Source organism: Oreochromis niloticus, linkage group LG3, assembly GCF_001858045.2.
Source record: "Oreochromis niloticus isolate F11D_XX linkage group LG3, O_niloticus_UMD_NMBU, whole genome shotgun sequence".
NCBI lineage: Eukaryota > Metazoa > Chordata > Actinopteri > Cichliformes > Cichlidae > Oreochromis > Oreochromis niloticus.
Window position 1 is genome coordinate 51718949 of NC_031967.2, and position 15089 is coordinate 51734037.

General features: G+C 43.2%; 2 protein-coding genes across 2 annotated transcripts in view; both read left to right on the top strand.

Moving 5' to 3' along the window:
- The window catches only part of LOC100692857 (uncharacterized), a 444159-nt gene that overhangs the window by 257013 nt on the left and 172057 nt on the right, over positions 1 to 15089 (top strand). The gene's annotated exons all lie outside the window — the stretch shown is intronic.
- LOC112846433 (zinc finger MYM-type protein 1) lies at positions 9928 to 13566 on the top strand. The gene is made up of 2 exons (XM_025905929.1): positions 9928 to 10305; positions 11704 to 13566. Exons 1-2 carry the CDS (start codon positions 9997 to 9999, stop codon positions 13162 to 13164), a joined length of 1770 nt encoding a protein of 589 aa, XP_025761714.1. The 5' UTR covers positions 9928 to 9996; the 3' UTR covers positions 13165 to 13566.

The window sequence follows — 15089 nt, forward strand, 5'->3', positions numbered from 1 at the left end:
GAAAGAAGGAAAACCGGATGAAAGACATGCTGTGGAAGAGAGACAGAGATTAATAACAGATATGATTCGATGCAGAGAGGTCTATTAGCACATAGTGAGTGAGAAAGGTGACTGGAAGGGAAAAACTCAATGCATCATGGGAATCCCCGGCAGCCTACGTCTATTGCAGCATAACTAAGGGAGGATTCAGGGTCACCTGGTCCAGCCCTAACTATATGCTTTAGCAAAAAGGAAAGTTTTAAGCCTAATCTTGAAAGTAGAGATAGTGTCTGTCTCCCGAATCCAAACTGGAAGTTGGTTCCACAGAAGAGGGGCCTGAAAACTAAAGGCTCTGCCTCCCATTCTACTTTTAAATACTTTAGGAACAACAAGTAGGCCTGCAGTGCAAGAGCGAAGTGCTCTAATAGGGTGATATGGTACTACAAGGTCATTAAGATAAGATGGGGCCTGATTATTTAAGACCTTGTATGTGAGGAGCAGGATTTTGAATTCAATTCTGGATTTAACAGGAAGCCAATGAAGGGAAGCCAAAACAGGAGAAATATGCTCTCTCTTTCTAGTCCCTGTCAGTACTCTTGCTGCAGCATTTTGGATTAGCTGAAGGCTTTTCAGCGAGTTTTTAGGACATCCTGATAATAAAGAATTACAGTAGTCCAGCCTGGAAGTAATAAATGCATGAACTAGTTTTTCAGCATCACTCTGAGACAGGATATTTCTAATTTTAGAGATGTTGCGCAAATGGAAGAAAGCAGTCTTACATATTTGTTTAATATGTGCATTAAAGGACATGTCCTGGTCAAAAATGACTCCAAGGTTCCTTACAGTGTTACTGGAGGCCAAGGTAATGCCATCCAGAGTAAGAATCTGCTTAGATACCATATTTCTAAGATTTTCAGGGCCGAGTACAATAACCTCAGTTTTATCTGAATTAAGAAGCAGAAAGTTAGCGGCCATCCAGGTCTTTATGTCTTTAAGACATTCCTGCAGTTTAACTAATTGGTCTGTGATACCTGGCTTCATGGATAGATAGAGCTGCGTGTCATCTGCATAGCAGTGAAAATTTATGCTATGTCTTCTAATGATGCTGCCTAGGGGAAGCATGTATAATGTAAATAGAATTGGTCCTAGCACTGAACCCTGTGGAACACCATAATTGACCTTAGTGTCTGAAGAGGACTCTCTATTTACATGTACAAATTGGAGTCTATTAGATAGATATGATACAAAGCACTGCAGTGCAGTACCTCTAATACCTACAGCATGTTCTAATCGCGCTAATAGGATATTATGGTCAACAGTATCGAACGCTGCACTGAGGTCTAGCAGGACAAGCACAGAGATGAGTCCACTGTCAGAGGCCATAAGAAGATCATTTGTAACCTTCACTAAAGCTGTTTCTGTGCTGTGCTGAGCTCTGAAACCTGACTGAAACTCTTCAAATAAGCCATTCCTCTGCAGATGATCTGTTAGCTGTTTGACAACTACTCTTTCAAGGATTTTTGATATGAAAGGAAGGTTGGAGATTGGCCTATAATTAGCTAAGACAGCTGGGTCTAGAGATGGCTTTTTAAGTAAAGGTTTAACTACAGCCACCTTGAAGGCCTGTGGTACATAGCCGATTATTAGAGATAGGTTGATCATATTTAAGATTGAAGCATTAATTAATGGCAGGACTTCTTTGAGCAGTTTTGTAGGAATGGGGTCTAAAAGACACGTTGATGGTTTGGAGGAATTAATTATTGAAGTTAACTCAGAAAGATCAATTGGAGAAAAAGAGTCTAACTTAACATCGATGGTACTAAAAGTAGCTGTAGATAATATTACATCTGTGGGATGATTATTGGTAATTTTTTCTCTAATGATAAAAATTTTATTTGTGAAGAAGTTCATGAAGTCATTACTAGTTAACGTTAAAGGGATGGTTGGCTCAATAGAGCTCTGACTTTTTGTCAGCCTGGCTACAGTGCTGAAGAGAAACCTGGGGTTGTTCTTATTTTCTTCAATCAGTGACGAATAGTAAGATGTTCTGGCTTTGCGGAGGGCTTTCTTATAAAGCAGCAAACTATTTCTCCAGGCTAAATGATGATCCTCTAAATTTGTGACACGCCATTTCCTCTCCAGCTTACGAGTTATCTGCTTTAGGCTACGTGTTTGAGAATTATACCACGGAGTCAGGTACTTCTGATTTGAGACCTTAGTTTTCACAGGAGCTACAGTATCCAGAGTCGTACGTAGTGAGGAGGTAAAATTATTAACAAGATGATCGACCTCTGTTGGAGTAGCGTTCAGATAGCTGCTCTGCTCTATGTTGGTACAGGGCATTGAAGATGATAACAGTGGGTGGATTATATTCTTAAACTTAGTTACAGCACTTTCAGAAAGACATCTACTTTGATAAAGTCTACTCTCCACTGCTGTGTAATCAATTATTGTAAATGTAAATGTTATCAGGAAATGATCAGACAGCAGAGGGTTTTCAGGAAACACTGTTAAATGTTCAGTTTCTATGCCATACGTTAAAACAAGATCTAGAGTGTGATTAAAGTGGTGGGTGGGTTCTTTTACATTTTGAGAAAAGCCAATTGAGTCTAATAACAGATTAAATGCGATGTTGAGGCTGTCATTTTTAGCATCTACATGGATGTTAAAATCACCCACAATAATTATTTTATCTGAGCTGAGCACTAAATCAGATAAAAAGTCTGAGAAATCAGAGAGAAACTCTGTGTAAGGCCCAGGTGGACGATAGATGATAACAAGTAAGACTGGTTTCTGAGTTTTACAGCTGGGGTGGACGAGGCTAAGCATCAGGCTTTCAAATGAATTAAAAGTCTGTCTTGGTCTTTGGTTAATTAATAGGCTGGTGTGAAAAATTGCTGCCACTCCGCCCCTCGGCCTGTGCTTCGAGATTTCTGGTAGTTAGAATGACTCGGGGGTGTTGATTCATTTAAACTAACATAATCATCCTGCTGCAACCAGGTTTCTGTAAGGCAGAGTAAATCGATTTGTTGATCAATTATTAAGTCATGTACTAACAGAGACTTGGAGGAGAGAGACCTAATATTTAATAATCCACATTTCACTGTTTTACTCTTTGGTTCAGATGTGGATACTGTATTGTTCTTTCTTTGTGATTTTTTATGTTTAAGTTGTTTATTGCTGGTTTTTGGTTTGTTGTTTGTCTGTTTGGGAGCTGACACAGTCTCAATGGAGATGGGTTTTTGGGGGGGTAGCAGGAGGAGAGAAGCTGCAGAGAGGCGTGTAAGACTGCAACTCTGCTTCCTGGTCCCAACTCTGGATAGTCATATTTTGGGGGGTTTAATAAATTTGTCCATATTTCTAGAAATGAGAGCTGCTCCATCCAAAGTGGGATGGATGCCGTCTCTCCTAACAAGACCAGGATTCCTCCAGAAGGTTTGCCAATTATCTATGAAGCCCACATCGTTTCTGGGACACCACTCAGACAGCCAGCAATTTAAGGAGAACATGCGGCTAAACATGTCACTCCTGGTCTGATTGGGGAGGGGACCAGAGAAAACTACAGAGTCCGACATTGTTTTTGCAAAGTTACACACCGATTCAATATTGATTTTAGTGACCTCCGATTGGCGTAACCGGGTGTCATTACTGCCGACGTGAATTATGATCTTACTGTATTTACGTTTACCCTTAGCCAGCAGTTTTAAATTTCCTTCAATGTCGCCTGCTCTGGCCCCTGGAAGACAATTGACTATGGTTGCCGGTGTCTCTAGCTTCACATGTCTGAGAACAGAATCACCAATTACCAGAGTTTGACCCCCGGCGGGTGTGTCGCCGATTGGGGAAAAACGGTTAGACACATGAACAGGTTGGTGGTGTACCTGGGGCTTCAGTTTAAGACTATGCTTCCTCCTCACCGTCACCCAGCCGCCCTCTTTCCCCAGCTGCTTGGGGTCTGCCGGGGAACAGCTAGCGGGGCCTACGCTATCTTCGGCTGCACCAGCTACAGGGCCTGGCTAGCTACGGGTGAATGAAGGGTGCGAAGCCGAGTCTCCAATTCAGTAATCCTGGCCTCCAGAGCTGCAAATATGCTACATTTGTTACAGGTATCATTACTGCTAAAGGAGGCCGAGGAGTAACTAAACATCTGACACAATGAGCAGGAAAGTGCAGGAGGGACAGGTGAAGTAGCCATGGTGCTAACGAGTCGGCTACGAGCTAAGCTAAGCTAGCGAAACAGTAAAGAGACAGTGAGTGAATACTTTGGCTATAAATTAGGCAGTGAGCACACAGTAAGGGTGATTCAGATGAAGCACGTTAAGATTATACTATGAAAAAGGGATGTATCAAAAGATTTAAATTAAATTGCTAAGCAGAAAAGCTACTCAGAAACACCACTGTGTTTGAGCAGGAACAGGAAGTGATACTCTACCACAAAGCGAGCGAACACCAAGTGACAGCGCCACCAAGAGTCAGAAAGTCAGAGTCTACTGAGATGTTCTCAGTACACAACCATCCCCCCAGTCTCCACAAACCAACCAAGGCTCTGCTGGGTCCCGGGAGGAGTCGTTTGGATGTCGTTGGTGTCAGTGAGCTTGCACTGAGGAAGGGAGACAAAGAAATACTAGAGGATGTCTTTGTCATCAGACACCTGCACACTGCTTTGCTGGGGAGACCTGCCATTAGCAAGCTGGAGCTTGTGGCCTGTGGAGAGCATAACTATAAAGACGCTTAAAAAGTGCTACCCAAAGCTATGCAGTGGTCTCGGTGAACTACGTCAGCCGTACGACATCAAACTGAAACCTGGAGCTCAACCTTTTTCCTTGAAGACGCCACGGAGAATCCTGTTACCTCTGATGGACAAAGTTAAGCAGGAGCTGGCCCATATGGAAGAACTAGGGGTGATCAGCAGGATTGAGGAGCCAACCGATTTGTGCTCAGGCATGGTGGTGGTACCGAAGAAGACAGAAGATGTACGCATATGTGTCGACCTTACACACCTCAATGAGTCTGTGTGCCGAGAGAAGTACATACTGCCATAATACACCACTTTCATCACACCGTTTGGGCGTTATTACTTCAAGAGACTGCCCTTTGGGATTGCTTCAGCACCGGAGCATTTCCAGAACAGGATGGTCACAGAGGTCACAGATGGTATGGAAGGGGTGGTTTGCCACATGGATGACGTGCTGGTCTGGGGCAGAACGCAGGAGGAGCATGACTTTCGCCTACACGCTGTGCTGGGCAGGATCCAAAAAGCTGGCATCACCCTAAACATTGACAAGTGCGACATCGCGAAACAGTGGGTGATGCTTTTAGGGCATGTTCTTTCAGCCAGCGGTATCAGCCCTGACCCGAGCAAGACCCAGGCTGTGAGGGAAATGAAGGAGCCACAAAGTGTGAGTGAGTTAAAGAGCTTTCTGGGAATGGTTAACCGGCTTGGGAAGTTTATCCCACAGCTCGCAGAGAGAGACAAACCTCTAAGAGACTTACTGTCTAAGAAAAACTGCTGGAGATGGGACATTGACCAGGCTAGAGCATTTCAGGACCTGAAAGATGTGCTCACATCACCGCCAGCGTTGGCCATGTATGACCCAAGCCGTGACTGCAAGGTGTCAGCAGACGCATCATCATATGGCTTAGGGGGTGTGTTGCTTCAAAGATGGGACGAGGAGTGGAGACCCGTTGCCTACGCGTCACGCTCCCTCACTGCAACAGAACAGAGATACGCTCAGGTTGAAAAGGAGGCTTTAGGTCTGACCTGGGCTTGTGAGCGGTTTCGCAACTTTCTTATTGGCAAACACTTTCAAATGGAGACAGACCATAAGCCGCTGCTGAGTCTGCTGGGAGCACAAACTCTGGATGCGCTCCCTCCCAGAATTCAACGCTTTAGGATGCGCCTCATGCGATATTCCTACTCGATTTTGCATGTACCAGGCAAGCACCTGTGGACAGCTGACACGCTCTCACGATCTCCAGTGAAAGCAAAAGAAACACTTCAAGACAAGGATTTGTTGGAGAGCACAAATATTTACGTGGACATGTTAATGGACAATCTGCCAGCTAGCAACAATTTCTTGGAGCAGCTGAGGGAAGAGCTGAAGAGTGACAGCGTATGTGCTCGTGTGATGCAGCTGTGTGAGGAAGGATGGCCCACACATTTCAACAGCGAACCAGCACTAAGACTGTACTGGGCAGAACGGGCATTCCTCACTGTACATGACGGTCTGCTAATCAAAGGGGATAGGTTGGTTATACCTGCAACTATGAGAAATGATGTGCTCACCAGGCTACACGAAGGTCACCAGGGAGTGGTTAAGTGCAGAGAGCGGGCACGACAGTCGGTTTGGTGGCCAGGGCTAAGCCAGCAGATAAATGAGCTTGTCCTTAACTGTCAGACATGTTGCCAAGGGAGGGAAAACCGCATAGAACCGCTGATGCCATCACAGTATCCAGGGCGGCCGTGGCAAAAGCTAGGAGCTGATCTGTTCATGCTAAAGGGGAAAACCTACCTTTTTGTTGTGGATTATGCCTCAAGATTTGTTGAGATTGCCCCTCTCACACCTTCAAAGTCAGAGGATGCGATCCATCATCTCAAAGGGATTTTTGCACGTCACGGGATCCCCGAGCAGCTGGTAACAGATAATGGGCCACAGTTTTCAGGGGCAGCTTTTGAGACATTTGCAAAAGTGTATGGCTTCCGTCACATCACAAGCAGCCCGAAATATCCCCAAAGCAATGGCGAAGCTGAACGAGCAGTTAAGACTGTCAAGAATCTATTGCGGAAAGCTGCTGATCCACACTTGGCTCTGCTCGCTTACAGAGCCACCCCACTGCAGAATGGATATAGTCCAGCCCAACTCTTGATGGGGAGACGGCTTCGCACCACAGTGCCAATACTGCCATCTCTGCTTGACCCCGCACTTCCTGATAGTGTGGTTGTCGCCAGGAGGGAAAAGGAGAGGAGGACTAAAGAGGCACAGTCATATAACCTTCGTCATCGCGCACGCAGCCTCGACAGGCTCACTCCAGGCCAAGAAGTGTGGATAACAGACCAGAGGGCCAGCGGCGCCGTTATTGGCAGCCACTCCACACCACGTTCATATCTCGTGGCGGGACCTCATGGGACAATTAGGCGGAATCGGCGGCACCTTGTTCCCATGAAATGCTCTCCAGACCAAACTGAGAGCAATAATGGGAAGCCAGAATCTGCAGAAGCCGGGGAGCAGTGCTCCACAGACATGCCAGAGACAGTTTCTCCAGACCTTCCATCTACACCCAGAACCAGATCTGGAAGAGTGGTTGTGAGACCAACCAGATTGGACTTGTGATGGATCAGAGGGAAAGGACAGTTTTACACAAGAATGCCCCTCTTTCGTAGTATTCTTTGCACAGTAAGGGGAAAAGTGTAAAAGCTAAAAGGGTGTCATTTTCAAATATGCATGTTCAGAAGTTGGGAAATACAGGGGGTGTGACGAGTTAGCATGTAAGAATTTGTGTTACTTAACGGGTTAATTAGAGTTAAGATTTTCGTTATATAGTATTTCTTACAGGTAAGCGCAGGACCAGACCTTCCAGCCAAAGAGGCAGAATAACCCTCTAAGGTCTGGTGAGTCAATGGTAGTCTACCCATTGATTCTAGAAAGGGGAGATGTGGTGTAATTGCATTGTACAGTATATGTTAATGCGGCCGGTCAGTGTAGTTAGGCTGACGGCAGCTAGAGGGCGAGACCCGTGTGTTTTGAATAGAATGTAGTGTAGTGGAATCTGAAAACAGCAGAAGAAAGAGAACTACCTGCTGGAAACACTGTGTAGAAGCTGAACTCTTTGCTGAAAACTGTTGTATTTGAAAGGGTACACTAAGCAGTATCAATAAAGCAGAGTAGATGCAAACAGGGAAGATGTGCAGCAAATGTCACATTTAGGATTCAAACCTACACCACTAGATCTCACAGCAGTTGCTCTTCCCATTGAGCCAAACCAGCTCTAATCTCAAAGAAAGATATAATGAGAGAAAAAATGTTCACTGTGCAGAAGAAGCTAAATGGTGCTGAAAAGAAGTGAAAATGCTGAAGGTTCAGCAAAACAAAAGATAAGGAACCTGAAAATTGTGATGAAAAGAGGTGAAAAAGCTGAAAATTGTGCTGAAAAGAGCAGAAGAGGCTGAAAATTGTTCTAAAAAGAGGTGAAAAAGCTGAATATTGTACTGAAAACAGGTGAATCAGCAGAATTTCTCCTGAAAAGAGGTAAAGAAGCTGAAGTTTGTGCTGAAAACAGCTGAAGAAGCTGGAATTTGTGCTGAAAAGCAGTGAAAAACTAAAAATTTTGCTAAAAAGAGGTGAAAAAGCTGAAATTGGCGTGGAAAAGAGTTTAACACAATGGGCAGCACATTGAACACATTTTATAAGTGGTCAGAAACTTGTAAATAACTCATGAAAAAATAAAGTTACGTTAAAAGCAACCACACCATTGTTTTTCTTGTGACATTACCAATAAGTTTGACGTGTCACATGGCCCTCTTGCTATTGAAAAAACAAAAGTTGTATCCAAGATGGCCGACTTCTAAATGGCCACCATGGTCACCACCCATCTTGAGGAGTTTGCCCCCTCACATATACTAATGTGCCACAAACAGGACTTTAATATCACCAACCATTCCCATGTTATTACGGTGTATCCATATAAATCGCCAACCCTGTACATATATATATATATAGATAGATAGATAGATATAGAAAAAAAAAAACACCCAGCATGCCCCTGCGGGCGGTTTATCCTTCAAGCTCGGGTCCTTTACCACAGGCCTGGGAGCTTGAGGGTCCTGCACAGTATCTTAGCTGTTCCCGGGACTGCGCTCTTCTGGACAGAGATCTCCGATGTTGTTCGCGGGATCTGCTGGAGCCACTCGCCTAGCTTGGGAGTCACCTATTCATGTAACCCCTTCCGCCAGGGTTACTTGCGTAGTCGCATTCCAACAACGCCCTGTTTTCATCTCTTGCCTACCGATGCCTTCTTGTTCCAGTAGCCCACTTCTCGTCAGGGTGCCCTGGTTCCTCAACACCTGACGCGGACCTTGTTGATCCGGGTGACGTCCGAGCCGGCATGCCTTCATATTTATCTGTCTCGCTCATATCTGCGGCAGGCTAGCTTAGCATAGGGGGTCTAGCCTTAGGACCCTTACTGGATACAGACGCCCCTACATATATATATATATATATATATATATATATATATATATGTATGTATATATAAGTCAAATTAGCCTGACTCACATATTTTTGAGGGTTCTATTTTTAATATTACTTCAATTCAAGTAATTTAGTGATATTTTTCAGGGCTTTAAATTGCAACCATTTTAGTCACATGCGTGCTCAAAATGTAATGTTTGTAACTTCAAAATATTTGGGAGCAACAAATTACTGTGGTGCGTGAGCAGAAGTCATGATATTAGCAATTTACATTACAATTCAATATGTTTTAATGTATCTTGAAGGGTGAGGCAGAAGGAGAGGCTGAGGGAGAAAAAGGTCAACAGGCAAGTTCAAGTCAGAGAGAGCAAGGAGAGACAGAGGAGCTGCAGCAAATGGATCGAGAGGCAGAGGAAGATCAAGTTATTACAGAGAGAGGAGAGCAAACAGGCCAAGAGAGGGAAAATGATGAAGCAGCTGCAGCAACTCATTCTACTGCAGGGTTTGATTTAGGTGACAAAGACACAGGGCCCAGACAGGTGAAGCTGAGGAGGTATCCACATGATACTTTTGGTACACAGAAGCGAGCATTTAACCACAGCTGGTTTGAAAAGCACAACTGGTTAGAATATTCAGTCAACCAGAATGCAGCTTTCTGCTTCCCATGTAGAGTGTTTGGCAAAAACATCAAACATGATAGTTTGGTCAGTAGCAGTTGCAACAACTGGAAGAAAGCTTTAGTCATCTTGAGATGGCTCAAACACATAAGGACAGTGTTGTTACATGGAAAAGCTACCAGGGAACTAGCAAACAGGGAAACGTTGCACAGATGATAGCAACTGCAAATGTGAGTGAGACAGTCGAAAGAAGAGAGTATCTCAGACGAATTGTTGCAGTAACCTCTATGTTAGGGAGACAGGGACTCCCTTTTCATGGCCATGATGAAAGTGAAGACAGCCCGAACAGAGGGAATTTTCTTGCATGCATGGAGCTTTTGAAGGAGTTTGATCCTTTTCTTCAAAAACATAATCCCCCATCAAATGCACAGTATATCTCACCAACATCCCAGAATGTCATGATTGACTGTTGTGCCCAGGAAGTTACTAGTGTCATTGTATCTGAAATGACAAAGTCTAAAGTCTATGCCAGGGGTCTGCAACCTTTAACACCCAAAGAGCCACTTGGACCCGGTTTCCACGCAAAAGAAAACACCGGGAGCCGCAAATACTTTTTGAAATCTAAAATGAAGATAACACTGTATATATTGTTTTTTACCTTTGTGCTTTGTGTGAACAACTAAAGTAAGTAAGTAAAGTTTATTTATTAAGCGCTTTTCACAGACAGGCAGTCACAAAGAGCTGTACACAAATATTAAAATAAACAATACAATCAATAGACATTATACACAATGTAAAAGATCAAATGTAAATAATGTAAAGAATATAAAATACGTAGATCAACAAAAGGCTTGTTTGAACAGAAAAGTTTTTAACTGCTTTTTAAAAGAATCCATAGAGCAACTAAGGTGTGTTGCTTATGAAATCCATGAAGTGCTACAGAGAAAATTACATTTTATTTATGTAATTAACACATTTTGAACTCTTAAAGAAATGTAACAAAAGGAAAGAAACCCAGCTGAACTAAAATGATCCATGTAGCAAACAAAAACTGTTGTGAGCCGCCACACTTTTCAGGTCAAGGCTTTTGGAGCCTTGACCTGACTTTTAAAAAGTAATTGGAAAAAAAGCACTATGCTGCTAAAAAAAAAAAAAAATAGATATTTGCAAAATTCTGCCTAAATATCTATTTTACCTTGTTAATGTGTGTGGCGGGGCGTGGTCTGCAGTGCCGCTGCAGGGGAGTCGGACACACCTGAGCGGCACCCGCAATCACGCCTCGCCGCCTTAACGCCTGTGCTCTCTCTGCTGTTGTGTTGTCGGGCTGTGAGCTGAAAAGCTACAGCCGGCTGTATGTGAACAGCAACTGTGTGTGAAAAGTGGTCAATAAAGAGATGCTGAAAAGCATGTTCATGCAAACATCGTCGGGTCTGCAGTGATATGTTTACAATGAGACTTCTGCTCCCAAACCTCGGCGCACAGTGTCTGCAAATCAGGGCTTTCATCTTTACGCAGGACTGTAAGCTGTCATCTGTGAGGCGTGAGCGGTGTTTGTTTTTAACATAGTTCATGGTGGAGAACAGCTGCTGACATAATGTGGATCCGAAGATCCATAATTGACCTACCTGGGGTTGAAAGTCTCGATAAATGCACGGCGTTTCGGCGGGTAGGTACACCGGTTTCCCCGAGTGTGACGCTTATTTTGAGCGATGAAAAAAATAATAAGATATAACTTTATTTTTATATTTCAAAATCACAATAATCTTCCAATTTAGAACTACAAGTTAAAAAAAAGAACTAAACACAAATAAAATGCACTTCAGCAAAATACTTTTTCTATTTTCCCAAACCACCCGGAGCCGCAAAATAAGGACTAAAGAGCCACATGCGGCTCCGGAGCTGCGGGTTGCCAACCCCTGGTCTATGCCATCATGGCAGATGAGGCAAGGGATGAAAAGGCAGAGCAGTTAGCTGTTTGTGTCAGGTACGTGTCAGAGGGGGCAGTGAAGGAGCGTTTCCTTGCACTAGCAGAGATAAAATCATTTGATGCCCAGTCCATTGCAAATGAGATTCAGCAGCAGATCCAAAACTATGGTCTTGCAGAGCTTAAGTGTGTAGCACAAACATATGATGGTGCAGCCGTCATGAGTGGCTCCACTGGAGGTGTACAAGCACATTTTAGAAGGCTCCATCCTGAGGCTATCTATGTGCATTGTTATGCTCATCACCTTAACCTGGTTTTGTGCAATACTTGCAAGGCTGTCCCAGAGGCTGTGGAGCTTTTCAGCTTGTTGGAGTGTGTGTATTCTTTCTTCAGCACCTCCCTAGTCAATCATCATAAGTTCATGGAGACTCAGGCAAAGCTTGGATTGACAAAAACTGAGCTTGTGCAACTTTCAAACACTCGCTGGGCATGTCAGTTGCGATCAGTCAGTGCAGTTCTTGAGACATTGCCTGCCATTTTGGAGTGCCTATCTGCAATTGGATCCCCTATAGCTGTTGGTCTCAGAGCAAAGCTCTACAAGTTCTCAGCAGTCTATGCACTACTGATGTTTCAGTCGATTCTGTCTGTAACCGAAGGACTCCACAAATTCCTGCAGAAAGTGACTTTAGACCTGGCAGAAGCTTTTATCTGCAAACAAGCTGTGTGTGACACACTTAAGGGCAAACACTCAGATGCATTTGCTACAGAGTTGTATGAGAAAACCAAGGCCCTGTGTAACACCCACAGTATCCCTGAACCAGGTGCCAAGACAAGGCACAAACAGAGGAAAATGGAGGATTTTGTCCTGGAGGCAACTGTGGGTTCAAGCACTGAACTGAACAACTCAGACACATTGAAAAGAGAGTTACTTTTCCCTTGTGTGGATCGGATGGTTGGCGAGCTTGATCAAAGATTTTGCAGTGTAGATGCAGGGCTGCTAAAAGGCATCCAGGCATGCAGTCCTAAATCTGAGAACTTCTTGAGTGAACCACACTTGAATGAACTTGCAAAGCACTACAGACTTGACCTGAAAAAAGAGGAGGTTCTGGTGGCCAGAAACTTTCTTACCCGGAAAACAGAGGCTGGATGTCCACCCAAAAATATGTTGTCTGTGTACAACCTCCTTGATTCAGACATGTTTCCCTCTCTGAAGGCAACCATCCAAGTTGCCCTAATGGTGCCTGTCAGCAGCTGCTCGTGCGAAAGGTCCTTTAGTGCACTGCGTCGGCTGCACTCCTGGCTGCGTCAAACAATGGGTCAGAAAAGACTTCACAGTCTTGCAGTCATGTCTATTGAAAAAGACACGCTTCAGCATCTGAGTCACAACAGAGTGATTGACCGATTTGCCACTCTTAAAAACGGACCTCATTCTTTGATGCTTCCACCCACCAAGTAACTGGTGATTGCAGCCATACAAATGATGTACTTTTTTATTTTCAGTTTTTTTCTTGTTATTGATGCAGCAAACACATTTCCTCTGTTTTCTTGTTGTACTGTGTTATAAAACAGACTGAAATAAAACAATAGATCTATTGGTGGCCTAGGATGTTTAATCTGTCCAAAAAAGTAGGAAAACAATTTCTCAGTCTTTTTTTTCTGTTTGTGAAATTTTGTGCTCATTCACTACGTTCGTTCATATCGTGTGCATCTCTTGGGGGCTAAGCCCCCCCTGTCCTTAAAACCTAGTGACGCCCCTGGCAGCTAATATGTCCTGTTTTAAGCCAGGCACTTACACCTCCGCTCCGCTGCGTCTCAGCCACCATCGCTCTAGCAGCAAGGGTGCTAGAGCCAGAGCAGGGGAGAGCCAAGCTGGAACAAACCATTTTGGTGGGGGGGGGGGGTTATCTATACTTTTGTTGTTAAAGTGTTACGTCTCAACCAAGTACTGTATGCTTTTTATATTTTTAGTAGTGTGTCACACAAACAGCAAATATTGTCAAAAAAGTAAGAAATCTTTGGGGGTGCTGAAGCACCCCCAAAATGGGCTAAAATCGCCCCTGGATATATATATATGTACATATTCCACTTGGTGTTCTCATTGTAAATAAATCCCCTTTGACTTTCACCAGTTGAGTTCTGCATCACTAATGATGACAAAAGTGATATTTGGCTCCATCCGGTGGAAGGAGTGTAGTACTGCAGGTCACTCTCCACCCCGGTTGACACAGGTACCACTGATTATATGAGATAATAGAATATGGGGTTAGAATGATGCCACCTTAAAATGAAGCTGAAAAAAAAATATGTAACTGAAATAAATGTACTGAAAAATTTTGTATTGAAGTTGGAAAAAAAAATGATAGTTGAAGATTGACCAAAATTGAAACTGTTCTTTTTTTGTTTTTGTTTGTTTTTGGTTTTTTGCTTAAATTCTTTTCTTCAGTTTCAATTTTTTTTATATAATTCAAGTATTAATTAGATTTTGCATTTTATAACAGCAAATACAAAAACGCAACAACCAAAAACAAGAAGCAAACAAACAAAAAACAAAATAAAACAAAACAAAACAAAAACAGTGAAGTTTTAACATCTGTTGTATTAAGCTCAAATGTCCAAGTCAGGTAGACATGTAGGTGCAAAAATAGTCCCAATGTTCCACCGCAGCTTCCGTCACTTGATGTAACTTTCCCAACATCTTTTCGCAAGCAACGTTCCCAATCATTCTTTCTTTCCACATTTTAAGCGCTGGAGTATGGGAGTCCTTCCAGTGTTCCAAAATGACATGTGCCATGTTACCAATGCAGTACTTAACACTCTAAACTGGTGTTTATTTAATTGCAGCACCTCTCCTTTGTCTCCTAGTAGACATAATTTAGGCGATCTGGGTAAGTTACAAAGTGTCCACCCCTGCAAATAATTCAATACAGTGTTCCAAACTGGAAAAACCAGCGGGCATTCCCAGAGGGCGTGTATCAGAGTACCTTTGGCTTGTTGGCATTTCCAACACAAGTCATCTCTACCAATCCCCATTCTATACAGCCTTGAAGGAGTATAATAATATCTATTAAGAATTTTGTATTGAATAAATTTCCCCCAGCTTCCCTCATGTATAATCCATTGTTCGACAATATAGAATCCCATGTACCTTCATCCATTGTACACCCTAGATCCCTTTCCCATACTTTTTTCAGGCTCTTATTTATATTATTTTTAATCTATGGACAAATATTATACCATTTTGCAGCTGTGCATAGTAATGGGGGTAGTAGCATAAAATTCTCTATCGGGTTACTTTCAAGTGTTATTGTAACTCCTCCTTTTAAACAGTTTCTTATTTGCAAATACTTCCAAAAATGACCGTTACCTTCCAAACGAAACTTA

Bases quoted from the DNA above. Each gene is read 5' to 3' on its own strand.
- LOC112846433 (XM_025905929.1), top strand. From the start codon at position 9,997: ATGATAGCAACTGCAAATGTGAGTGAGACAGTCGAAAGAAGAGAGTAT. The intron at 10,306-11,703 runs GTCTATGCCAGG...TGCCAACCCCTG, and splicing joins CTGAAATGACAAAGTCTAAA to GTCTATGCCATCATGGCAGA.